At 40.7% G+C, this 27,875-nt stretch overlaps 1 protein-coding gene across 1 annotated transcript in view; it reads left to right on the forward strand.

The window, feature by feature from the left end:
* The window catches only part of dtwd2 (DTW domain containing 2), a 70,824-nt gene that overhangs the window by 18,945 nt on the left and 24,004 nt on the right, over nucleotides 1-27,875 (forward strand). Inside the window, exon 4 of the mRNA XM_052020652.1 lies at nucleotides 14,954-15,146. Coding sequence (XP_051876612.1) covers nucleotides 14,954-15,146 — 193 coding nt within the window. The remainder of the gene's footprint in view (nucleotides 1-14,953; nucleotides 15,147-27,875) is intronic.

Here is a 27,875-nt window from a genome sequence, read left to right on the forward strand (position 1 = left end):
ATGTCTTCTCTCAGAGGCTAGTGAATTTCTTGAATTCTCTGCCTCATAGGGTGGTGGAGGCCAGCTCATTAGATTTACTTCAGGTGGAGATAGATAAATATTTGAAAGATCAAGGAATTGAGGGTTATGGGGAACTGACATAGAAGAGGAGTTGAGGACAGCATAGGTCAGCCTTGATTATATTGAATGGCAGGGCAGGCTTGAGGGTCCTGGTGGCCTACTCTGGTTCCTATTTTCTTGTGTTCTTTTGTGTACAGACCATCGAACAACCTTGCAATCAAAACCCGGTGCAGAGCTTCTTTTCATGAACCCGGGCAAGTCTGTGACTTTTTCCTACAGAAAAATTGGGCATTTTGCAATTACTTAAAATGTTATGTCATAAATACAATTCTGCTTTTCCCTTTTTGATACATTACTTTGATTCATTGGCCTCTGTGTGTGTTCTGCTGTGATAGATTACAGCATTGAGTAGCATTCTATTTAGCTCGTAAGACCATTTCAGAATAATTTTGATTCTTCCATCTTGTTTGTTTTCCTCTAAGAATATCTAAATCATGGAGACTTCTACAAAATTGTTCACCAAGAGCAAACTGAAGTTCTGTACTCATTCTTTTGCATGCTCTGCTGACCCACTCATGAAAATCTCTAGATCATATTGCTTAACCAAGAATTTTGCAAACTCTTATTTATGTTTTTTTTTATCTCCAGCAAAATAAAGTCACTTAAGAGCATTGTGTAGTTACATATGATGGAAAAAATGTAAATACTCGATATAGATCTGAATTTTTTCTTGCACTTGGAAATAGCGATATTGGGAACAGTGCTATAACTGGAAAAAAAGTAAATAACACATAGTCAGAGGTTTCTTTGTAAGTAATCAAAGCACTACCCCTAACTGAGCTAGCCAAGTCCTGAAGGACATAGCTGCCAGACTAGGTCTGTCAACAAACGCAAGGGATAAACCTATTTGACCCCATTCCCATCAATCTATTTGTAGCAAGTGCATCCATCTATCATAGGACTGGTAGACATTGCCACTGCACAGACCATATGAAGAAAAAGTCTTCAGACCAAGAACAATGTCTATCATATGGTCATTTAGTTGTACAGTACAGAAATGGGCCCTTCGGCCCAACTCATCCATGCTGACCTTTATGCCAATCTATGCTAATTCCATTTGCCCGCATTAAGCCCATATCCCTGTACACCTTTCCTATGCAAGTATCTATCCAAAATGCCTTTTGAATGCTGTACTTGTATCTGCTTTACCACTTCCTCTGGCAGTTCATTCCATATAACCACCACCCTCTGTGTGGAAAAGCTAGACCCTCAGATCTTCTTTAAATTTCTCCTCTCTCACCTTAAACATATGCCTTTTAGTTTTAGCCTCCCCCATACTAAGGAAAAGATTCTGACTATCTACCCTGAGTCCTTTGTAATTTTATAAACCTCTATAAGGTCACCCCACAGCTTTCTACATCCTAGTGAGGATAAACCCAGCCTACCAATCTCTCCGTATAAGTAAAGCCCCCCCCCCCCCATCCCGTTCCAGACAACAACCTGGTGAATATCTCCTGCACGCTTTCTAATGCAACCACGTCCTTCCTGTAGTGCAGCGACCAGAACTGTACACAACACCAAGTGCAGTCTGACCAATGTTTTGCAACATCACATCCCAACTCATACTCAAGGCCTCGGCCTATGAAGGCAAGTATACCAAGTGCCTTCTTCACTACCCCATCCACCTGTGTCACCATTTTCAGGGAGCTATGAACTTGCACCCAAAGGTCCGTCCATATATCAACACTCCTGAGGTCCCTGCCATTTACAGTATGTCTCCTGTCAGTATTCGACATTCCGCAGTGCATTACCTTGTACTCACCTGGATTAAGTTCCATCTGCCACTGCTCTGCCCAACTTTCCATCTGATTTATGTTCCTTTGTATCCTGTCACAACCTTCTTTGCTATCTACTACTCCACCAATTTTTGTATCATCAGCAAACTTACTAATCAGACCACCTACATTCTCATTCAAGTCATTTATATGTGTGACAAACAACAACAGTCCTGGCAGTACACCACTGGTTACATATTTCCAGTCAGAAAAACATTCCTCGACCACTACCCTCCGCCTTCCAGGAAGTGGGACCAGACAACATTCCACTTGCAGTATAGAAGACCTGTGCTCCAGAACTAACAGCACCTTCAGTGGAGCTGTTCCAGTAAATTGTAAATTGTTTTATTATTGTCACATGTACCGAGGTACAGTGAAAAACTTGTCTTGCATACCATCCATTCAGATTAGTTTTTAAGAACAGTACATTGAGGTAGTACAAGGTAAAACAATAACAGAATGCAGAATAAAGTCTAATAGCTACAGAGAAAGTGCAGTGCAGGTAGACATTAAGGTGCAAGGTCACAAAGAAGTAGATTGTACCCAACAATCTGGAAAATTGCCCAGGTATGTCTACTTCACAAAAAAGCTGGATGAATCTAATTTAACTGATTACTATCCAAGTAGGTTACTATCAATCATCAACAAAGTGATGGAAGACACCCATTGACTGTGCTGTCAAGCAGCAATACCCTACTCACTGATACCTATTTTGGATTTTGCTGGGACCACTCAGCTCCAGACCTCTTCATAGCCTGAGTCCAAACCTGGACCAAAAATCTGAATTCCAGAAGTGAAATGAGAAGGCATAAGAAAGCATTGGACATCAAGGTGCCCTGATATAACTAAAGCTAGTTGGCATTCTATTAAGCATTTAGGACCATTTCAGAGTAGGTTTGATTTTCCTTTGAGTATAAAATGTTAAAACTGAGCTTGTCTTTTTATTATACTTTTTTGTTTTGAATGTGAGATTCCAGTTCTATGGACGTTTGAGATCAAGGCTGACTTGCTTCCACTTTGTTTTGTGAGCTCTCAGGTAGCTAATGAAGCTAATGTAGGAACTGCAGACTCTTCCAAGTGTGGGGAGGAGGGTGGTGAATGGGTAGCTTGCCAGATGCTGCACTGCTTCCTCCATTTACATTGGGCTGCTATGTGCTCCTGATCCATGAACTCAAGTATCTCAATACCATTCTGAATGCTCCTTTTGCATATTGAGTGGTCATCGGCAGGGATTCTCAGCAGTCAGTAGGGATGTTAGAATTTTTCAAGAAAGCCTTCAGCACATTCTTGAATCTTTTTTCAGTGCCCCCCTTGTGGTGATCATTTCCCTTGATCGAGCTTGGAATACAGTGTGTGTTTTGGAAATCCTGTGTCAGGCACATGAAAAAAAATGGTTACCCTAAGGGAGCAGACAGTGCAATTTGGACCTCAATGCTGGGGATGTCGGTCTGGGAATGGATACTGCTGTTGGTTGGCCTGCTGAAGGCAGCCCAGAGCTTAGAAGCATATAGGAAAGCAGGGATTCCTGCTACCCCATTGACTATGAGTTTTGCGCCAAGTTTGAAATCTTCAAACATCCTTGTACTCAGTTGATCAAAGGCTGTGTCGCCACATTGAAGGTAATGGTGAATTACATCAACATTTTTCCTTCACAGAGAGGTGGCTTCTGAGATATGAGAAGGGGAAGGGGTCAATGTTTCCCAGAATCTTGCCATGAACATTTACTTTCAGAGGGTGGTGTCATACAGTAGGGGCAGGTTATCTCTCTTTCCCAGCCTGTTTCTCTTTTGGTTGACACTGCCTGTCTTTCTTAGTGTTTGAACAACTTTCTATTCTAATTTCAGATTTCCAGCATCTGGAATTGTTAAACATTTTTATTTAACTGGTGGGAATTGTCTGGAGGCTCAAATGGTTTCTGCACTTTCGCTGTTTCATAGCTGCATGCAAACTGATTCTGCTTGATTTTCCAGGCGAAGGTCTTCTATCTCTACTGCCTGTATCCCATGCTTTGTTTTCAGGGCCACCCCTTCTCTATTCCATTTTGCCTATATCTTCTAAACATTAAGTATCCTGGAATATTTAATTCACAACCTTGATTATTTTGCAACTACATTTCTGTCGTGGCTTTTGCCCCTGTATTTTGATTTGTGCTATTAATTTATCTATCTCGTTGCAAGTGCTGCATAGATTTAGAGAAAGAATGTTACAACTTTTCTTATCATTTTTTCCCTTTCTGTAACCCTAATTGGAAATACATTTGTAAGTTTGCCTGCTCTAATCCTTCCTGACAGTCTCTGGTTATTGTATGCATTTCATCACCCTGCCTTGTTCATTCTCTACGGCCTTAGTTATTTGATTCACTAGGCCATCGGTCCAAGTCTGATTCAGTGAGCCCGTTCCAACAGAATAACTCCCTTTTTCCACAGTATTGGAGCCATTGCCCCTCAAGCTGAAACCCATTTCTCCCCACATCAATCCTTGAGCCTTATAGTCAACTGGTACCAGGAATGTGCAGATTCTCTTATGAGGGAAGATTAGACAGTCTAAGCTTGCATCTACTAGAGTTTAGTAGAGTGAAAGGCGACTTGATTGAACCATATAAGATCCTGAGAGGTATTGACAGAGTATACTTTGGAGAGGATGTTTCATCATGGAAGAATCCTGAACTGTTTAAAAATGAGGGGTTGCCCAATTTAGACAGAAATGAGGTATTTTTTTTTCTCTCAGAGAGTCATGAGTCTTTGGAACCTGCTTCTTCAAAAGGCACTGGGGACACAGTCTTTGAATATATTTAAGTGAAAGATTGTCCTTCCATTGGCCTTTCAGGTTAGATTTTTTGATAAGCGTGGGGCAGGGTGGGAAGGAAACTGGGGACTTGCAGGTGTGTGGAGTTGAGCTTACAGTCACATCAACCATGATCATGTTCAATGGTAGAAACAGGCTCAAGGGGCTGCAGCCTACTCCTGCTCCTGATTTATATGGTTGCATCTGCTTAACCTATGAACCTCATTGCCAATTTGCATGTGGCGATGTAATTAGAGGTTATCCCCTTTGTGGTTCTGCTTTGAATTTGGATCCCAGCTGGTTATATCCTTTCAGAAGACCCTCCCCCTCCATCCTCTCTATGCTGTTCGTTCCCACAAGATTACAGTTGGGTCTTTCCCCTCCCACTCCAAGTTCCTGTCAGCCTCAGGCAGGTTACACAGCCTTCAAAACTGGATTACAATGGTTTCCACCAGCTCCCACACACAGCATATGTCACCCATTAACAGCCCTGCCACACCTGCCTTAATTAAATGTATTTATTTACTTACTTTATAATATTCTTTATATATATATAAAGCCACAATGTTGCCCAAGTCTGCACTCTAAACATTAAACTCAATGGGCTCTGCATGCTGTGCTGAATCACACCGTGTTTCAGCTGAACCCACAGATATATCCCCAGTTTCCATAAAATTTGATTCTATTCCATTTCTGAGATTTGTTTCCATCAAAGACAATGGAATGCAGGAGAATGGATATTTGCTGTGATAAAGCAAGTTCTGTTTTGCCAACCAGGAATGAATTTCTAGGAGAAGCATAGTCTTATTAAGGATAGTAGGTATGGCTTTGTGAAGGGCAGGGCGTGCCTCATGAGCCTAATTGAGTTCTTCGAGGAGGTGATAAAACAAATAGATGAAGGTAGAGCGGTGGATGTGGTGTATATGAACTTAGGTAAAACGTTTGACGAGGTTCCCCATGGTAAGTGTGAAATTCAACCCATGCTGTAATAAAGTAGACAATAACAGAACCAAGGAGCATATAATTAACACTTTATTATTTTAACACTAGCAGGAGTGAGGGATACAGAGAAAGAGTAAACAGTGTAACCCGAGCTCTGTACTGATCCCCACTCAGAGATTTACATGTTAGTGTCCCTTCTTTTATACTTAATCTAAAGAAGCCTACATGGGAAACTGCACATTCTAGGGCAGTTGCTTACAGCAAACTTTTAGCAAAACAAGATATGCCTTAAACACTTCTTCGTTTCTCACCAGCACCTGCACAACTTGCAGTCATAACTATAGTCACACCATGGTTGAAGCACTATCACGCCATGGTTGAAGAAATAGCTGCACACCATTAACCCTTACATTTCCAGTTACCTTTTACAGTAAGCATATCCAGAAAGTCATGAGGTATGGGATCCGTAGAGACTTGGTTGTGTGGATTCGGAATTGGCTTGCCCACAGAAGGCAGAGGGTGATAGTAGATGGAGAATATTCTGCCTGGAGGTTGGTGACTAGTGGTATTCCGCAGGGATCTGTTCTGGGACCCCTGCTCTTTGTGATTTTTATAAATGACTTGGATGAGGAAGTGGAGGGATGGGTTAGTAAGTTTGCGGATGACACGAAGGTTGGAGGGGTTGTGGATAATGTAGAAGGTTGTCGTAGGTTACAACAGGATATAGCCAGGATGCAGAGTTGGATGGAGAAGTGGTAGACGGAGCTCAATCTGGAAAAGTGTGAAGTGATACACTTTGGAAGAACGAACATGAAGGCGGAGTACAAGGTTAATGGCAGGATTCTGAGCAGTGTGCAGGAACAGAGAGATCTTGGGGGCCAAGTCCATAGATCCCTCAAAGGGTGGTTAAGAAGGCATTTGGGGTGCTTGCATTCATTAGTCAGGGGATTGAGTTCGCGAGCTAATGTTGCAGCTGTATAAAACTCTATTGTGTTCAATTCTGGTCACTTCATTATAGAAAGGATGTGGGAGCTTTAGAGAGGGTGCAGAGGAGATTTACCAGGATGCTGCCTGGATTAGAGAACATGTCTTATGAGGAAAGGTTGAGCGAGCTAGGGCTTTTCTCTTTGGAGCGACGCAGGATGAGAGGCAACTTGACAGAGGTATAGAAGATTATGAGGGACATAGATGGAGTGGACAGCCAGTATCTTTTCCCTAGGGCGATAATAACAAATACAGAGGACATCAGTTTAAGGTCAGAGGAAGAGTGTTCAGGGGAGATATCAGAGGTAGGTTCTTTACACAAAGAGTGGTGGGTGTCTGGAATGCACTGCTGGGGGTGGTTGTAGAGGCTGATATAATAGGGACATTTAAAAGGCTCTTACATAGGCACATGGAAGTAAGAAAATGGAGGGATATGGGCTGTGCAGGAGGGAAGGGTTACACTGACTATGGAGGAAGTATTCATATAGTTTGGCACAACATTGTGGCCCGAAGGGCCTGTACTGTACTGTAGTGTTCTGTGTTCTATGAAAATATTTTTACAGTAACAGTGTACTGCAAGATTACATTACTTTCCTTCCCAATTATAGACAGATTATACTCTATGATCAAGGTAGATTCGGTTAAAAACCACAGAACAATCTTAAGAAGAATTAAAATGAACGGAAGAAGCAACATTTAGTTGCACTTTGAGTGAGAAGGATTCTGGGTTCAAGTCCCAGAGATTTGAACCAAGGTTGACATAGTGCAGTACAATGGGATGTTGTCTTGTAGATCAGATATCTGACTGAAGCCATTTTTGATTTCTCATGTGGACTTAAAAAGATCTCATTTTGATATTTCCAAAATGAATAGGGGGATATCTCCAATTTCCTGGACAATATTCATTCTTCAAACTTCTAAAAGAGGCATTTATCAAATCATTGTCACATTGTTCTTTGTAGGAGCTGGCATCTGCAGTTGGAGCGCATTTCCTGTATTATTCTGGTGACTGCAATTCAGCATTGCTTCATTGGTTGTGAAGTGCTTTGGGACATTTTGAAACAGAATATAATTGCAAGTCTTTCTTTCACTCCAGTGCTCTGCTACTCGGGTGATGGAACTGGTGTACCTTATAGAACTAAATAAAACACAAAATCAGAAAATTCTTTTGATCGTGGAACTGCTTAATCTTTCAGCCAATTGCTATTGCCTACCCTGGAGTATTTTCTTCCCAGGAGAGGTTTGGATTAACAGTCAGTGAGGACATTTAAAGCTAAGGTTGATAGATCAAGTCAAGTGATGGGATAATGGATGGAATGCAAGATAAGCCATGAATTTGTTGAATGGAGAAGCAGGCCTGAGGGGCTGTTTGGCCCATGTCTACTCCTGTTTTTAAATTTTGAGATTATAAACTGAGAACTGCTGTAAGCACTGCACCAAATTGTTTGTATTCATTAAGTATATTAACTGCATAAACATTTTTGAAGGTCAGCCACATTGCGGACATTGCAATTTGTATAACAAAGCAACAAATTACAGCTAAGCATTTATATAAAAACCCACTTTTTGCTGCTTCTGTTACATTAAGATAACTAGGACATATTATTAAGGAAATAGCACCGAAGCAGCTGCCAATCCAGTGAAACTTCAAACCACAGCAATAATTAGCTTTGAATTGACCTCAGGAAATATTTTGATCATTTGCCCGGAAGTGAGTGTTGAATTTCAAGGAACTAATGATGTCAGCAACTAATCTCTGCTCTTGGCTACACATAATCAAAGCCACTGGGAATCAGTACATATCGTAAAAATAAATATAAAGATTTAATTTTAAAGGTCTAATTTTTGGAAATCGTGCCTATATGTTTTGAATAAGGTGGAAGCACTTTAACTGTCTTCAGATAAAAAGGAAAAAAAAGTAATTTTCATTAAACATACATTCAAATAGCACTTATACTGTGTAAATCCTGTGATATAGACAATAGTGATAGTTTACGTACAAGATTCATGACTGAGATGAATCAGTTAAATTGATTTTGGTGATGTTATTTGAGTGCAAGTTTTAGGGCACTGGAAGAATTTCTTGCTCTTTAAATGTAATCTTCATATCCTTCTGATAGGTAAATCAGCTTAACATAACATGTGAAAGACGGCATCACCAACAATGCAACCCTCTTTCAACAGATGAATAGATTGTCAGTCAGGTCTGGTACTAAATTCAAACCATCCAACTCACAGACCAGACTGCAATCAGTTAAACCAAGCTGACATATAGCAGCAATAACAATTGTCTGCATTTGCAAAACAGCCCACAGCAATTTACAGGATTACTATTCAAATAAACAAAGGTAGTCACCAGGTCTGCTGCCCTAAAACCCGGTTAAGGAGAGACGGAGGGTTTTTGGAAAAGAATGCTGAGTTTGGGAGTAAAGTAGAGGATTAAAATCATGACTGTAGCAGTGATCCTAGTGAGTGTAGTAGTGAGTGTGGTTGGAGTGCATTAGTAATGTGTGAATGAGACTTGCACCAAGTTAAGGTACAGGCAACGCGGTTTTGGATGAGCACCAACATAAGTAGGGTTGAAGATGGAGGATGATCAGGAGAATGTTAGAATGGTTGCCTAGAGATAACAAATAGGGGGAGGAGGATTTCAGCTGAGGTGAGGGCAGAGCCAAGTTATGTGACACCAGAACAGAAAAAGACTCAGCTCTAAGTTAAACTCAACATCAAAGTTACAAACTATCTTTTTCAGCTTCACATTCCTTGAATGATCACGGTGAACTGGGAGCTAGGTTTGTGACAGGGGCCAACAACAATGACTTCAATCTTCCTTAGTGCAATTGCTGTAAGAAGTAATGGCTGTGAAATTGGTTCTTATAATATGAGTTTAATTGGTGCAGTTCATGGGAATTTTCTTGTAATTTTGTTTGTGAATTGAGAGCAAATATTTTTAGTTCAACCGATGTTTCTCAGGAAAATAAACAGCACAGTAACATGTAACACGGTGCACAGAGTAGGCAACTGGTGATATCAATCTTTGTTGAACACTAATTTGATGTTAGCTTTGCAAAATTGGGCAATGCCAATCCAACTGTGTGAACAGTGATGCTGGCTTTAGTAGCAAGAAGACTTTCCTTCCACTTCACCACCACCATTTAAGTCAACCTTCAATGACTTACATGTTTGTTATAGATTATCAAGAAGCACAATAGGTTTGACTGAACAGCAGTGTGGGAGAATGCTGTACACAAAGGATGCTGAAATACAACAGAGATACAACTGTGGAATTACCAGGTGCTTTGTTCAACCAGGGCTACAGCAAGACAGGAGGAAGAGGAGACAGTTAATGATCAGGCCATATTGGCAGGATAAGCAGGAGGAGGAGATGGAGAAGAACTCGAGGAGGAGATCAAAGAATATTCAACAAGTACAGCTACGACATGTAGCTGACTGAAGAGGAATGTATTCGGCGGCTAAGGCTTTCCCGTGAGGGTCTTACTGAAATCTTCCATCAGGCTTGTAGTGTTGGAACAGACCCACATTAGGACTACTTCTGTTTCTCTCTCCTCTGATGGTGCCTGACATGCTGAGAGTTACTAGCATTTTCTGTTTATTCTGAAAAGCACTGCTGACTTGGGATAACAGCTGCCATTCAGGAGCCAGATGACCATCTAACTGCTTATGGGCAAATTAGTAGCAATGGAGTATTGGATTCACTCAGCCTAGCTCTGTCGTTGCCGGCCCGTTGCCTTAAGGTTTGGAACATTTAGAGGATATTATTTTTGTGGTAAGACACTGGCAATGATTTCTTTTGATAACAGGAAATTGGTGTGTCTATGTATTCCAGAATCAGTCGCCATCCCAGAAGAGCAGTGTGTTTCACACTTAACATTCAGATAGTTTGTACAATATGGAGAAGATCATGATGGTGGCACAATGCACATAGGCAGCTTGCATGCTTTCTTCTTTCCTGAGGTAGTCACTTATGCTTGCTGTCCTCGTAGATCAATGAGTATCTTCAAAGGAGGCAATGATCACCCCCACTTCCACCTCCACAGTCCCCTGGCTCTGCCCCTGATAAAGGTTTCACAAGCAGAGCAGATTGCTGTCATGGTGGGAACTGCGCAGCCACCCATAACATAGGTGAGACCATCATTGGATTTCTGAAACAAAGGTTTTGAAGGCAGGACCAGATTTGGAAGAATACCCTGGTATCCTTCAGAGAGGGTTTCCCACTTCATTGTCATCAGTTGTGTTCTTAAACAGATACATTTCTCAAGTATGCCTTTTACCTGCAGCTGCAGGTAAAGAGGAGGAGGACGATCAAGGCAGGAAGTAATGGTGAGAGACCTTCTGTGGACCTGCTGTAAGGGTCTGTTTAATTAGTCTTCAATTCTACTAAGTAACCTGCGCCCTTGAATGTGGGAAACTCATTTGCAACAAGACCAGGACAGCAGTCAGGCTTGGCCTGATAAGTGGCAACTAACACTTGTGCCATGTAAGTCTTGGGGAATGGCCATTGCCGACAATAGGATGATTAATCACTTCTTCTTGACATTCAATGGCGTCATTATCGCTGAATCCCCCACTGTGACATTCCATGGAGTCTGGATGGGGGTCACCATTGACCAGAAATTAACTGGATTGGTTGCAATAGCTGTAAGAGCACATCATGGGCTGGTTATTTTGTGCTGCAGGATTCAATGTCTGATTCTCTTGAACCCTCAGCTTGCAGGTCCAACCGCTTTGTGTACTGTAGAGGGTGATTAAGATGCAGGATCTGCACATGGTGAGTCACCAGGCACAAGCAGCATGAAGACAAGGCAGGGAGTAATCTTTCTGGAAGGCCAGGTCACAAACCATTTATGCTGCATAGAAGTCATTTAATGTCTTTGAAAGGGCATTCTGTGAACAAAGGCAGATGGACTTGCACAACAAAGGATTTGGGGTGTTAGCATGCCTGCTTGAAGGCTCATGTGACACTTGGAGAAGCATGGAAGAGTCCAGCTCCTATTTTGCCCAGGGCTTTGTGGAGCAATAGGAGCTTGCCCTTTCAGTATCCAAGTGGTGGCCAACTCCACTAAAGACTTGCGGACCCAACCATGATGCAACACTTAGTGGCTGAAGTCTACGTTGCAATCCAGACAGAAGCTAACTCATGTCTGAGCACTGTTGTGAAATGTAAGACATCTTGGAATGAAAACTCATCTTGCTGCCTTCATCATAAGTAATACCAAAACTGCTCGGAAGATTTCACAGCACTCTGGTGATGAGATGGGAGCATGAATTTAATGTACAACCTGCACTAGCTTAAACTGGGATGGGTTAGTTGAAAACTATGACCATAGTGCACTTTTTCCTGCTCTGTCCAATTTCTCCTCTAGTGTGCACACATTGGCATGAAGCTAAATTGTACTGAACCTTGACATGATTTCTTTGGCTTCAGACAGTTTGACATTGACAAGGCTTATTACAGTGATTGATTAATGCTGTCTGTATTGTCTTACAAATAATTATAATCTTGCAAAATTTATTGAAGTACCTTGCTTGCCACTAAATCCAGTCAACTTTCAAAGAGTATAAATTGTTTCTTGCTAAAATAATTGGCATCTTTCAGGAGCAGACCTGGGAAATGATTTGTTGCTTTTGAATCCATGTGTTACTTTGTTGCTGTGCAAGCTTTTGATTTGAGCTACAAGAGCTAGAAATCTAAAATGAAAGCCAAGGGTGCTGGAAATAAAAAGCAAGACGAGCACTTTCATAACCTCAGGATGTCCCCGAGTGTTTTAACCCTATTTGTTACATTTGAAGTATATTCACTGCTGTAATGTAAGTAAGTCAATAACTCAATACACATAGTCACTTGGTCAGAAACTGCATGTGAAAGAAATGTTGGGATTCGACATGTGACTGATAAATTAATTTGGCCTTACTGAAGATGACCTCAAATCCTATTTTCCTTTGCTGCCACTCAGCAGAATATCACTATCCACTTGTCAGAAAGGAAAGAAAAAGTTTCTTGCTCCTTTACACATGTTATACTTCTGACTCTTGCTTCTATGACCCATATCAACCAAAAGAGTTCTACTGATTTGGAAACTGTTGTCTTGCCTTTACTTTCAGTGTCCTTATTCCAGTGTATAGCCATCCAACTGACTGCTGCTGACCTTTCTTCTCCGCCCCAAGTTTTAGCCTTCCCAGGTGTTATTCTAGGCCAAATGCATTTTCATCTTTCTGTTTTTTTTTTGCCCATCACTCGCTGGAATCTGTCTCTTGTCACTTCGATTCCTTCCTCTTTCAACTTTGATTCCTGGGCGCCATTGCTAGTGTACATTATTAATGGCTCAGCTGTCTGTTCTTCCTCCCAGAAACACATCATCAGCTTCCTTTCAAAAAGCTCAACATTTCAACTTTCATCCTCTCTAAATATTGTCCCATCTTTAACCTACCTCTCCTCTCTCTCATGCTGCAGTGCTCTGTGAACTGATAGTTGCTTATCATACTCAAGTATTATTCAAAGCTTCCAATCTCATTTAGGTCTTGTTCCCACTGCTGACAGCTAAATCACTAGCAGCTCTCTCTTTCTGAGGCTGGATACCACTAATTCTATCCCCACTTTGCAATCACTATCTACCACTCAGCCTTCACTGATTCCCCTTGCTATCTCAGGAATTAGAGGACATCAATATAAATTCAAATTGTTGTTGCTGAAAAACATCAGTTTTTGACTTTCTGCTTCTGACCTGCCTTCTATTCTTTCCCAGTGCTTTATATTTTTATTTCTGTGAAAAGTTGTGACAATCTACTTTGCAGGATAATAAAGGATTAAAATTTAATAGGTTCATGTCTTCTTTGCATCTGTTTTTCCTTCTACTTGTAGTTACCTTTAAAATGATTAAAATATTTATTAATGGTTTATTATTTTGTCAGTTAACTGGTACAAAAGTTGAATGGTCATTGCAGTTGACTATCTTTAGTGCAACAGCTTTTGTATTCATAATTTATTTTTCTTATGATCTTAGAGTCCTGATTATTTTGTTCATTTTCCTGCATTTCTTTTCGTGGTTAAATCCAAATTAGTAGGAACACTACTGCTGGATATTCTGTCCAATAAGCTTCTGGTATCAGATACTAAACTACCTAGCAGAAAAGAAGATAATTACCACTAAATGCAAAACACATCTGTTTTGTCCAGCTCGTGTTTGTAAAAATCCTTCATGCTTTGACAGTAATGATGTCTGTTTTTGTTTAACAAAAACAGGTACACTGGTTCTGTTCAGCTTTGTCCGTTGTAGAGATATATAGGACAGTCTGAACTCCCCAGTCATTGACCTTTGGACCACTCTGTTTCTTCAGTCGCGGTCACAGATGCTTCCTCGGAGGCCTCTTACAGCTCTGTAATTGCCACAACATTGTAGTTCCATGTACTGACCCATGGTCTAAGTTCATCACCTTTGTTCCCGATGCCTCTTGCGTTACAATAGACACACTTCAACCCATTCAACTGACTGCGTTTATGAGCTATCCATTGCCTATCCTTCCTCACAGACTCTCTACATGCTGCATCAACCTTATTCTAGTCTCTCTAAGCATGTGGCTAGCTGCATTCACAGGATGGCTTAGACACCTGCTGAGCACGGAAGTGCAGGAGTGCCAAAGGAGGGATGAAGGTGAAAAGCAAAAACAAATGACTGCAGATGAAATAAAGGAAACGTACAGGAAACACTCAGCAGGTCAGGCAGCATCTGTAGGAAAACAAACAGACTTAACATTTCAGGTCAAAGACTTTGTCAGAACCAGGAAAGTGAAAAAAATTAGTTTTATTTTGCAGAGAATGTGGAAGGGGAATTGGTTAGGCAGCAGGACTACCTCTCTCTTGGAAGCATTTCCAATTGTCATTCATTGTCTACTACTTCATTTGGTGCCATATTGCTGCTCAGTGTCCCAGTATCTTCCCATTCAGATCGTGCAGTTTATGGAGCGGACAGAGGACATCAGAGAAGAGTATCTTGCTGTTACAGTTGGGATCTGATCAACTGTCTGCCTGAGTGACATAGTGGCACAGCCAGTAGAGCTGTTCCTTACTGCTTTAGTAACCGGGTTTAAGACTGACTTCCAGTGCCATCTGTGTGGAGATTGCCTGTTCTCTCTGTGCCAATACAGGTTCCCTCCAGAGTTTTCTCCCACATCCCGGTGGCTGGTTAAGTGGCAGCTGTAAGCTGCCCCACATTTGTAGGTTATTTAATGAGATCCATGTCACAGGAGTTATAATTGTTTGTAATAGTAATTTAGAAAGAAAGTCGAGGGAAGTGTAACATAATGACTGAAAAGTTTATTTTATTTTAAAGGCATCCTGAACTTGCAGCTGTTTGCCAGAGTGTTAGTACATTAGTCTTGTATCCTGGACCTGAGGCAAATAACCTGGAAGAACTTGAACTTGATCCATCGCTGTCTCCATACAATATTATTATCATCGATGGGACATGGAGCCAGGCCAAAGGCATGTTTTATGGAAATTCCCTCTTCCGTTTGCCAAAGCAAGTAAGTATTGAATCATAATATTGAAGCAAGAAGACTGTCCTGCACCTTTTCAAAACTTGATTCATTCTATGGTGAGCTGCAGTGATAATTTCATGCTTTTGCTTTGCTTACTAAGCTAATCTTGGCTGGGTTGGTGGTGGGACATTGGCCTTGGTTTCTCTAAACTTGGGAAAAGAACATTAAGCTACAAGTCCATTCATGCTGAACAATAAACATAAATATTTATCAAGGTTTCAGTACAAACTAATCAAATTCATAAGAGATATCACACAGGGACATGCAATCCAACAAATATACACATTGGTAGACTATGAAATATAGTGTTTAGGAAAAATAAGTGAGTGACATATGCTGTTCACGTGCAACAAATTAATTAATGATTGAGTTGAGAGAAATCCAGGGATCATAAGCACTTTTTTCATATTATCCTTAACACTTATATTGGATTAGATTTTCATCATACAAATCTAAGCATGCAATAGCACAATCAGGGCATATAGCAACACTGCACCATTGTCATTTAAATGGGATGCTTGCATTATTTCTATGTGGCCCCATATGTTCTTCAATTGTTTTAAAAATCTGCAAAACATTTGTTGAACTAGATTCCCTGTTTGTCTCTCTCCCTCTTCTTTTCAGAGCTAAACTGAAAGACCTTTGCCACCCAAGCACCTGGGATGCAGGGGCCTTCAAACACAAATGGTGTGAGATGTTTATTACTTACTGAGTCAAACTAATCCTGTCTCAGTAAACGATGAAGGCTTTGTCCTGAAATGTAAACTCTGTTTCTCTTTCCACAGATGCTGCCTGACCTGCTGAATGTTTCCAGCATTTTCTGTTTTTATTTCAGATTCCCAACATCTGCTGCTTTTTGATTTTGAATTTTTAGTGAAGTTACATATTGGTTGCATGCACTTTTAACAAGCATTTATTTCTTGACTTTGGAGGAAGCTCACATCATTTTGTTTATTATCCCTTTCATTGTGTATAAAGTTAAACAGCTATGTAGTGCAGCTTTCTTATACTTTAAGGGAGATACTGCCAACTGGGTCAGTTTCAGATGGTATGTTGCCTCCCAGGTGCCAGGGTCAGGGACGTCTCAGATCGGGTCCACAGCGTTCTAAAGGGGGAGGGTGAGCAGCCAGAAGTCATGGTACACATTGGTACCAACGACATAGTTAGGAAAAAAGATGAGGTCCTCAAAAGTGAACACAGGGAACTAGGTAGGAAGCTGAAAAGCAGGACCTCAAGGATAGTAATCGCTGGATTGCTGCCTGTGCCACGTGCCAGTGAGGGTAAGAATAGCTTGATTTGGCAGATTAGTGTGTGGCTGAAAAATTGGTGCAGGGACAGGGTTTCAGATTTGTGTATCATTGGGATCTCTTCTGAGGAAGGTATGACCTGTACAAAAGGGACGGGTTACACCTGAACTGGAGGGGGACCAATATCCTTGCGGAGGGGTTTGCTAGAGCTGTTGCGGAGGGTTTAAACTAGTTTGGCAGTGGGATGGGAACCCGAGTGATAGGTCAGAGGATAGGGCAGTTGGTGTACAGGTTGATGCAGCATTTAGAAAGACTGTGGGGAAGGATAAGCAGTGGATAGCTCATAAACGCAGTCAGTTGAATGGGTTGAAGTGTGTCTATTTTAATGCAAGAAGTGTCAGGAACAAGGGTGATGAACTTAGAGCATGGGTCAGTACATGGAACTACGATGCTGTGGCCATTACAGAGACTTGGCTATCACAAGGGCAGGAATGGCTGCTGGATGTTCCGGGGTTTAGATGTTTCAAAAGGGACAGGGAGGGAGGTAAAAGAGGTGGGGGAGTGGCATTGCTAATCACGGATAGTATCACAGCTGCAGAAAGGGAAAATGTCCTGGAGGGATCATCTACTGAGCCAGTGTGGATGGAGGTCAGAAACAGGAAGGGAGCAATCACTCTATTGGGAGTATTCTATAGACCCCCCCCAGTAGCAACAGAGACACTGAGGAACAGACTAGGAGGCAGATTTTGGAAAGGTGCAAAAATAACAGGGTTGTTGTCATGGGTGATTTCAACTTCCTAATATTGATTGGCACCTCCTGAGTGCAAAAGGTTTGGATGGGGCAAAATTTGTTTGGTGTGACCAGGAAGAATTCCTGACACAGGCCGAGAGGAGAGGCCATTCTGGATCTGGTACTAGGCAATGAACCTGGTCAGGTGTCAGATCTCTTGGTGGGTGAGCATTTCGGAGACAGTGACCACAATTCCCTGACCTTTACCCTTGCCTTGGAGAGGGACAGGAGCAGATGGTATGGGAAAGTAATAATTGGGGGAGGGGGAATTATGATGCTATTAGGCAGGAACTTGGGAGCGTAAATTGGGAGCAGATGTACTCAGGGACATGCACAATTGAAATGTGGAGGTTGTTTAGAGATCACTTACATGGGGTTCTGGATAGGTTTGTCCCATTGAGGCAGGAAAAGGATGGTAGGGTGAAGGAACTATGGTCAACAAGAGATGTGGAATATCTAGTGAAGAGGAAGAAAGAAGCTTACTTAAGGTTTAGGAAGCAAGGATCAGACAGGGCTCAAGAGAGTTACAAGGTAGCCAGGAGGGAGCTTAAGAATGGACTTAGGAGAGCTAGAAGGGAGCATGAGAAGGCCTTAGTGAGCAGGGTTAAGGAAAACCCCAAGGCGTTCCACTCATATGTGAAGAACAGGAGGATGACTAGAGTGAAGGTAGGTCCGATTAAGGATAGAGGAGGAAATGTGCCAGGAGTCGGAGGAGGTAGGGGTGGTCCTTAATGAATACTTTGCTTCAGTATTCACCTGTGAGAGAGACCTTGATGTTTGTGAGGACAGCGTAAAACAGGCTGATAAGCCAGAACATGTAGATGTTAAGGAGGATGTGCTGAAAAACATTAGGATAGATAAGTATCCGGGGTTGGTTGGGATATATCCCAGGATACTATGGGAAGCGAGGGAAGAGATTTCTGAGCCCTTGGCGATGATATTTGTGTCCTCACTGACCACAACAGTAGTGCCAGATGATTGGAGGGCGGCAAATGTTATTCCTTTGTTCAAGAAAGGAGTAGGGATAACACTGGGAATTACAGGCCAGTGAGTCTTACTTCTGTGGTGAGCAAATTATTGGAAAAAATTCTTAGGGACAGGATTTAAGAGCATTTGGAGAAGCATAGTCTGATTAGGGATAGTCAGCATGGCTTTGTGAGGGCAGTTCATGCCTCATGAGCCTGATTGAATTCTTTGAGGATGTTACAATACACATTGACAAGGTAGAGCAATGGATGTGGTGTATATGGACTTTAGTAAGGCATTTGATAAGGTTCCCCATGATAGGCTCATTCTGAAGGTTGGGAGGCATGGGATCCAGGGCAACTTGGCTGCGTGGATTCAGAATTGGCTTGCCCATAGAAGGCAGAGTGTGGTTGCAGATGGAACATATTCTGCCTAGAGGTCGGTGACCAGTGGTGTTCCTCAGGGATCTATTCTGGGACCCCTGCTCTTTGTGATTTTTATAGATGACTTGGATGAGGAAGCACACCACAGAGAGTGGTGGGTCTGTGGAACACACTGCCCGGGGTGCTGGTAGAGGCAGATACATCAGGGACATTTAAGAGACTCTTAGATAAGCACATGGATGATAGCAAAATGGAGGGGTATGTGGGAGGGAATGTTTAGATTGATCTTAGAATAGGTTAAAAGACCGGCGCAACATCGTGGGCCAAAGGGCCTGTACTGTGCTGTAATGTTCCTTGCTTTATGTTTCACCAGGTGTTTCCTTAAATCTAATTTGATGAAAAGTAGAATTACAGTGAAATTAGGGATTAGAATTTTGTCCTTGGTTACATGCTCTAAATGCACAAAATAATAGCAAATGCATGTTGATCTCCACTTCTGAATTTTGTTCTGTTTAATTAATGAAATGAAATTTTGGAAGCTGTGTACAGTGTGCAGCTGCCACCAAAGCGCAATGTTTAGCCCAAGCAATTGAGAGCAAATTTTTACCCTTGGTTTCGTTTGCTGCTTTTTTCCCCCTATTTGGCATCTTTCTCCCATTTTATTAATGTTTTATTTACGATGACTCTTCAAACATTGCGGAAAGGATTCTTCATGCATTTTTAAAAATATAGCTGGGGAGATTGAAATGGAACTTGTAATATGCCACAATATCAGAACTACACAAATTGTCCTGATTTATGAATTGGATGACTTCAGCATTTCAATATGCCAGCAAGAAAAGGCATTTCTGAAATATGGCTGAGTGGAGTCTGACGGAATTTAAATTATTCTATTAATGGTGAAAGATCTTGCACAGCAGTATTAAATTGTATTTGATAATGTAGCACCTGAACTGGAATAGGACTCATGTACAAGCTAAAAGGGTAAATAGGGCTATGGATCAAGCTTTCAACTCGTAAGACTTGGGGGTGGGGCTGGGGGAGGAATATCATGAAGAAATACTCAGAAAGCTCAGGACATGCAAAGGAAATAAGGTAACCTGAAAGGTCAGCAAACAAACAGCAGTTAAAGGACATAACTATAAAATAACCATTATTAATAAAAATAGAATAATTAATAAGAACTGATTAAATTACCTATACTGTAATGTGCACAAAATTAAAAAAGCAAAGGAACAGGAGGCAATCATTTATATTGGGGTAGTAGATGTCCTAAAGATAATTGTAAACATCGGGGAAAAGAGTTTTAGCATGAGCAGAGAATTTTGTTTTTAGTTTTCATAATATTCAGCTTATTTAGGTTCATTAGCAACTTAAATCAAACAAGCAATCTGTCAATATGGAGATAGTTGTAAGGCTAGGCGAAATGGAAGAGTGGAAGGTTTCAGGATTGCCAGCATATAGAAACTGATCTCAAGCCTGTGAGTAATGTCACCAGCAAATCAAAAAGAAGCAAATTTAGACACAACCACCAACAGTGGATGTTATTTGCAAAAATATTGGCTCTGTTAAAGCAAGAAAAAATGGCAGTACCATTGTGCAAGTCTAGAAGACAGCCGATGATGGAAAAAAAAACATCTTTTACTCATGAAGAGTTTGATCATGGCAGATGTTGTTGATAATTTTTGATTTGGTGCAAAACTTGGTGATGTAAGCGGAAAACTGACTAATGGATCTGAAGAAGAAAGGTGAACGCAGTCAGCACAAATAGCATTGGCATCTTGGCAGAATGCAGGACCTTAAGGCTTCCTCCCTCTGCAGTTCTACAATTTAAGTTTAAGCCTTGATCTTTTAGACATTCCCTCTGGCTGCCTTTGTTGATGCTTCTCAAGATAATGCAAGTATGATAATTAGTAACTGTTACCAATGTTAAATAAGGTTTGGTGTTTTTGAAATTGCAATCTTGTTTACAGCAATACAAAAAAAGTGAATTATTGAATTGTTAATTCAGTAAAATTATTGGTGTCCAACAACATTCTGGAACAGATTGTGCTTATACAGTATATTTATTGAAGCACTTTAAACATGAGGAACCATCCAAAGGTTTTTCACAGAGTGCAGGATAGAAACAGCAATAATGAGGAACAGATATAGGAGTAAAAGGAACAGCTGAAGAAGATAAACTGATTTTTTGTTTGATTTGGTTGTGGCTGATACCGTATCTGATCAAATTCTCAGACCACAGATTAAGAAATGGCCAATTGTACCAAGAATGAAGTCATAATCATTTATCTTATTTACTTGCATTCATTGAGCTGGCAGCAGTGCTCCATGAAGTGCAGCATAGCAACAGTAGTGATCACTGATGGTAACTGCACTGACTTCATGGTGCATTCCTGCCAGTATTTCATTCCGGGCAAAGATAAGAGACAGAAATGGTTGCAGAGCTAATATCTTCTGTGGCTTAGAAGTAGGAACCACAAAAAAACGATCCTAAACAGATGATTAAGTATTTAACTCTACAATATATCAGTAGTAATAATTGAGCATTTTCTATTCTTTAGAGTACAAAATCAATGAAATAAATGAAAGTCTTAACAGGGGAATAGTTCTGAACATTTGTTCATTGGCATCAGCTTCAGATTTTTTTTACTACCTAGTGCATCTTCACTCTGCAGTATTGCATGATGTGTTGACAGAATGAGGTTTGCTGCTGGGTCTATTACTACAGCCTCCGGTCTTGTAGCTACAAAATCAGAATAATATTATTTCAATTTTTTTCATAAGTATTTAATTGTATATGTATATTTAAATAGCTGTATCTAGTGCAAACAAAAGTATTCTTAATGCTTTGCCATAGTGTTAAGATTGCCTCTTCTGTCATAATGAAACATTAAATTACATAGTACAGAAATCCCCCACAGAGGTTGTTGAATAAATTCAAATATTATGAATGAAAGTACATGAGCAATGTATTCTGAACTGCTCAGCCCAGAAAACAGATTAAACAGTAGTGGTTGATCTATCTAGAGCTCTTAAGCAGGAGGTATTCAAAGTAATCACAACAAAATATGTCTTATGTCAAACTAAAAATAAAAATAGTAAAAATAATTCCTTTTAGCTCAAAAGAAATATGAAACAATGCTATTATTATCTAATGTTAGAAGTATAGCATAAATTGTTAATATTGTTAGCTGGGTTCAACCTTACTTTGCAGTATTGTAGCTGGAGAAGTGGGGGCTTTTACACAATACTGTCAGATTGTGTTGCTTTATCACTTTATCAATATAATGAGTAACATCTTGTTCAACGTCACGTGACAATGTGAACTTTACATTTGAGCCAAAATGGATTCTAAAGCCTTGTCCCACTTTCATATTGTTATAAATATTTAACACATGGCTCAAAGGGCTTATCATAATGCATAGGCTACGATGCAGGTGACAGCTCTATAACTGTTATCTTCAGCAGCCCCTATAAGCAAATCTACCGTGTATTATGTTAAAAATGGCTTTCCCACTGTAAGTAATTTGGTAGTGAGGAACATTCATTAATCCTTAAAGGGGGATACATTTGGTCATCTTTGAAAATGGGTGCAGGGATGACAATGATTGAGTAATGCACAGCCAATATTTCTGATGCAGACATCATCAAACATTAAACTGTTTGCTCAGTTGAATGACGATTGCATGCAGACAGCATATCCCATGGTGTTCAATAGGTGCATAATTCAGCATGTACCAATATCGCGAGTGGCTTGTACCACTTAAATCTAGCCTCTATTTCTTAACGTGTCGTGCACTGTGGCTGCAAGAAGCAATGGGAGCTTTTGAAATAGTCAGTCTACACAATGGTTATTTGAGCAATGTCGTTTAATGGAAACTGGTTTCCAGAATATTCCAATCCTGCATTGGAAGCCTTTGTGCAGGAAGTAGAAAGAAGAGATGTGATAGATCAGCAAAGGCCCTCCATGCAAACTCTGCTGGAGGAACAAGCTGTGGTTAATACCAGGAGTTACATTAAGACAAACTGGATGCACTGTTGCAAGATGTTCAAAAACCTCATGTGGAATCAAGGCATGTCCCATCATATAATGAAAGGGATAACAAAACAAAATGATGAATGCACCAGATACCCATCACTCACCTGACAACAATCTCTATCAATCAAGAGTCCACCTCTCATTCATAGGTTCACATTAGTCTTACCAACTGCTGCAAGTGTCACACCCACATTTCTGAGCTTGAAACACCCCCAATTCAATCATGACACCTAACTACATTGCACAGTGCTCACTGACCAGTACTCTCCTTATTGGACAATCAATTGGAGGCAGCAGGATCTGATCGACAGGTGAATGGCAAACCAGAATAGTCCTGGCAGTCTTTGGACTCTGGTGAGGCCCCAACCGCCTCGATCAGATCTGCAGGCAGTGTATTCCAGATTCCAGCCACATGCTGTCTATGTCAGTTCTTAATTTTCCTGCTTTCTTTTCTACCTGTGACCTCCAGTCCTTGACCCCTCCACCAAAGGGAGCAGCCTCCCACTATCCAGTCTGTCCAGGCACCTCATCATTTTATATACTTCTTTTAAATTTTCCCTCCGCCTTCTCCAAATATCAAAGTCTTTTCAATCAATCCTTGTAATCGGAGTCCCTCATCCCAGGGATCATTCATATAATTTTTTTCTGGATCTTCTCCAATACCTTCATCTCCTTCCCATAATGTGGTGACTGGAGTTGAGCACAATAATCTAGTTGAGGCCAGACCAGTGCTTTATAAAGGTTCAGTGTAGCTTCCCTACTTTTATACTTTATGCCTTTGTTGCTAAAGCCCAGAATTGTGTGAGTCTTATTAACCAGTTTCTTGACATATCCTGCCGTTTTCAATGATTTCTACACACATACCACAGCTCCCTCTATTCCTGCACTTCCACTTGAGCAGTATCCTTTATGTTTTAGGTCAAGACCCTGCATCACATCTGCTGCAGGGTCTCGACCCTGAACATTAACTTTCCCTCTGCCTCCACAGATGCTGCCTGAACCACTGAGTTCCTCCAGCAGTTTGTTTTTTGCTTCAGATTCCAGCATCTGCAGTCTTTGTGTATTCATCCTTATTCTATATTTCCTCTTACTCTTTGCTACCAAAATGCATCACATCATATTTTCTGCATTAATCTTCATCTGCCTTACATCTGCCCTTTTCAGCTGCAATTTATCTCTATCTTCTTCACAGTATGCAATACTGCCAGGATTTTTTATTAGCCACAAATTTAGAAATTGTGGCTTGCACTTTCAAGTCTAGGTCATTAATATAGATCAATGATAGCAATAGCTTCTACAGCAGGGAACACCGCTGTTCACCTATCTCCAGTCAGAAAACAGCCATTCACTGCAAACCTCTTCATCTGTTACTTAAGCAACTCCATATCCATGCTCCCAATGTCCCTTTCAGGCCTCCTGTTTCAACCTTTGCTGACGATCCTGTTACATGGCACCTTATCAAAAGCATTCCATTGTTCTGTTACCATTTTGCCCGCCAACATTGGCTCTAGTTTACCTGGGCCAGATCCAATCTCATCCCATTGAATTGGGATAGCCAAGAACTCCAACCAAGCCATCAATAGTAGAAGAGCAAGAAAATAGTAAAGACAAAGACATTAAGTTTGATGTGACACAGACTAATTTTAGTGGCAAGGTTAGAGTTAGAATGTATATGTGATGGGATCTCGATGTCACTGGCAAGGCCCACATTTATCATTAATCCCGATCTGCCCTTAGACGAGTGTCTTGCTATGCTATTTCAGAAGGCATTGAAGCCTCAACTACATTTCCAGGCGTCTTGAATGGCAAATAAGCTCGATTTGCAAATAGGCTTGCAAGTTTCTGTCTCTGAAGGAAATTAGTAAACCAAATGGATTTTGACTACAATTCAGTAGCTTTGTGGCTTAGTTTGTGTTTAAATTCCAAATTATTAACTAAATTAACTTCCATAGCTGCCCTGCTAGGATTTGAACTTGTGACTCTGGATCGTTAGTCTGGGTCTCTGGATTGTTAATCTAGGTTTTTGGATTACTGGTCCTATAATTTAACTACTATGCCACCATCATACCATGATCTAGGTTGTCAATGAATGGTATATGTTGCCCAATAGCCATTTGTTGTGATGGTTCAAAAACAGATACCATAGTGGACTGCTGCAGAATGAAGACACATTGACAGCTGCCAGCACACCTGCATGGTGCAGTGCATCTGATCAGGAACCAACTGGACAATGAGGGAGAAGGATGTGTTTCAGTTGCAGTACATCTCCCAAGCTTACACATGACATTTAGGAAGCAATATGCAAGCGGTTAATGGAATCCTCCATCATGAAGAAATCTCTATTTGTCACAAAACTCCCATGCTTCCTTCATTTATCTTACGGCCAAAAAAAGAGAGTTTTAGTATATTCCAATTTACATCAGTGGGTGATAATCTGTAAGATATTGCAGTTTCTCCCTGGAAGGATCCCAGTGCATAAAAGTCAATGGCAATGTGGTCCTTACTTTAAGTTTCCCATTCTGTCTAAAGTAGTTGGAAGATTTCATTGAGGATATTTTTACTAAAGCACAAACATCTCTTCCATCTCTTAGTCAGGCCAACACTGGTAGCCGAATCTTCAATAAACAGTTACAGACAAGCCCAATGCCATCGAATTTCCACGCAGTAATATAGGGTCATATCGTGTTGACAATTAGTGGGCAGACGCAGAGAGAAGTGCCAGCTTGCTGCAGTGCATGTATCAGCATATTCTGGCTTTCTGGCCCTGCACATTAGCAGCATGGAAGCACAAAACATGCTGGAGGTCAGATAGTAGCACATCTGGTCTCCATCTCCACCACTGACCTCATCACTGACCTGTCTCGTCTGAGCTGAGGAGCAGAATACACTTTGTATCTGGGCCGCAGCCTCATTGTCAGACATCAGAATGGGATTGCTGATCTTAATTAAAAAAGGTAAGTGGTTAATATTTCATTTTAATTATGAATGTTTTAAATTAATTTGCTAACATTGAATTTATTTTATTATTTTTTATAATTAATGTTTTGAAACACTTTCTGAATGTATCTGATCATCATGGCAAAAGCCTTCTAGTGGCAAGAGCAAAACTTAAATCCTCCCATCAGTCCATGAGTGGGGCCCTAACTTCCCCTGCCTGCAGTGTAAACGCCTCACTGGTGCGGCTATTTTGGGAGCTGTGCAGCCGCAAATGCAAGTGTGATCGTGGATAACCTGCAAAAGGCAAAAGCAAGACACAGACTGGCTCCACTGTAACCCAGCCCATTGTTCCGACAACAGGCAAGCTGTGTGTGCAGTAGTGGAATTCAAAATAACCAAAAATATAACTCTGCTGAGATTTTTTTTATTTGCAGTGAGATTTAATCATTTTGGTTTTAAACTGACCCACTTTCATCTAACTTGATTTAAAAAGTGAAAATATCTGCATGTGTTTAAATGGTTTGTGGCCTGAACCATACTCTTTAATCTATTTGAACTCATTCGTGACATTTTCCTAATATTGAAACCAAGCTCTTTACCACACCAATTGCAGGGCTAAATCCTTAGCATGCTTGAATCAAAGACATTGAGCTTAGCATGAAAACCATCCTACAGGTCTTTAATTGAAACAGTTGGAGCTAAACTGATAGTAGCAATAACAACTTCAGTTGGTACTGTATCTAGTTTGTAATAACAGAGTCGACATTCCAAGATATTTTTATGTCGTCTGTATTGAAATGAAACCATATAGTATTTCATACTATAGCATCTTACATTAAATTTGTATTTTCCTAATGATACCCAATGCTGATTTAGGATAAATTGTTTTTATGTTAAGTCACAACCACACCCTGGTTAGGACTATTATTGTTAATGTTAAATTTGCAAAACTTCTTTGAGAAATATTAAATTAAATATTAAGAACTGTTTTATTCCAAACATTTGTCACAGTTTCATTAATTTGTCAAGCAATACAGTAGAGGCTAAATTATTAGGGAAATTACAATTCAAGATGCTACTATAAAGTGAGGCTCAGTAATTGAAGGAATAATGTTTAATGAGTGGAATAGCCTTTTTTCCCTCCTTGTCACATGCCAGTGTTATGCTGCTGCTTGGAGTCAGAAATTGCATGGAAGCAGGTTAGATTTTACAGTATGAAACTGGTATCCTTTATCTTGCATTTATTTGATACCATTCTTGTTTTGGGATATTCCAAAATATTTCACATGCAACGGCTATTGCAATCTTGGAATCATGACAGCACAGTGGTGCAGCCAGTAAAGTTGCTGCCTTGCAGCTCCAGCAACCCAGGTTAGATCTTAACCTCCAGTGCTGTCTGTATGGAGTTTGCATGTTCTACCCGTGAGCGCATGAGTTTCTTCTGGGTGCTCTGTTCTCCCACGCCCCAGAGACATGTGGTTTGATATGCCAATTGGCTGCTGTAAATTGTTCCTAGTGTGTAGGTTAATGGTAGAATCTAGAGGGATAAATGGTGATGTAAGGAGAATAAAATGGGATTAGTGCAGTATTCGTGTAAATGGGTGTGTGGTAGTCAGCATGGTCTTGTTGGACTGAAGGGCCTGTTTCCACACTTTATCACTCTGTGATTAAATTGTTCACAGCAGGTTCCTAGAGGCATCGATGAGATCAATGATCAGATTTTTCTTTCAGTGTTGAGAAAACATTACCACCCAGACAGGAGAAGAGTTCTTGAGCTCTTCTTCGGATGGTACTGTAGGATCTTTTGTGTTCACCTGTAAAGTACCTTGGTTCAATGTCTCATCCAACAGAAGGCAGTACTGTTTGGTCTTTCACTTTAGGTTATGGTAAGAACATAAGAAATATAAGCTGGAGTGGATCATGTGTCCCTTCAAAGCTTTCACTGCCATTTATCATGATCATAGGCGATCTTCTATCTAAGCTCCATTTTCTTGCATTGTCCCCATATCCCTTAATATCCAGAAACCAATCAATTTCTATTTTGATTGGAGTCAATGACAGCTTCCACAGCAGCCTGCAGTGGAGAATTCCAAAGATTCATCAACCTCTGAATGAAACTATTTCTCCTCATCTTAGTAAAATGGCCTATCCCTTATTCTGAGAATGTAACCCTTAGCTCTAGACTTCCCAGAGGAAACATTATCTCTGTATCCACCCTGTCGAATCCTATAAAAAAAATTTAGTTAACTTACATGCTTGAATCTCAGGAGTAGAGTTTGAATCTACAATGTTCTGACGCAGAAGCAAGAGTACTCGAACTTAGACAAGGCCAACAACAACAGTGTTCTT

Source organism: Pristis pectinata, chromosome 7 (assembly GCF_009764475.1).
Source record: "Pristis pectinata isolate sPriPec2 chromosome 7, sPriPec2.1.pri, whole genome shotgun sequence".
NCBI classification, from domain to species: domain Eukaryota; kingdom Metazoa; phylum Chordata; class Chondrichthyes; order Rhinopristiformes; family Pristidae; genus Pristis; species Pristis pectinata.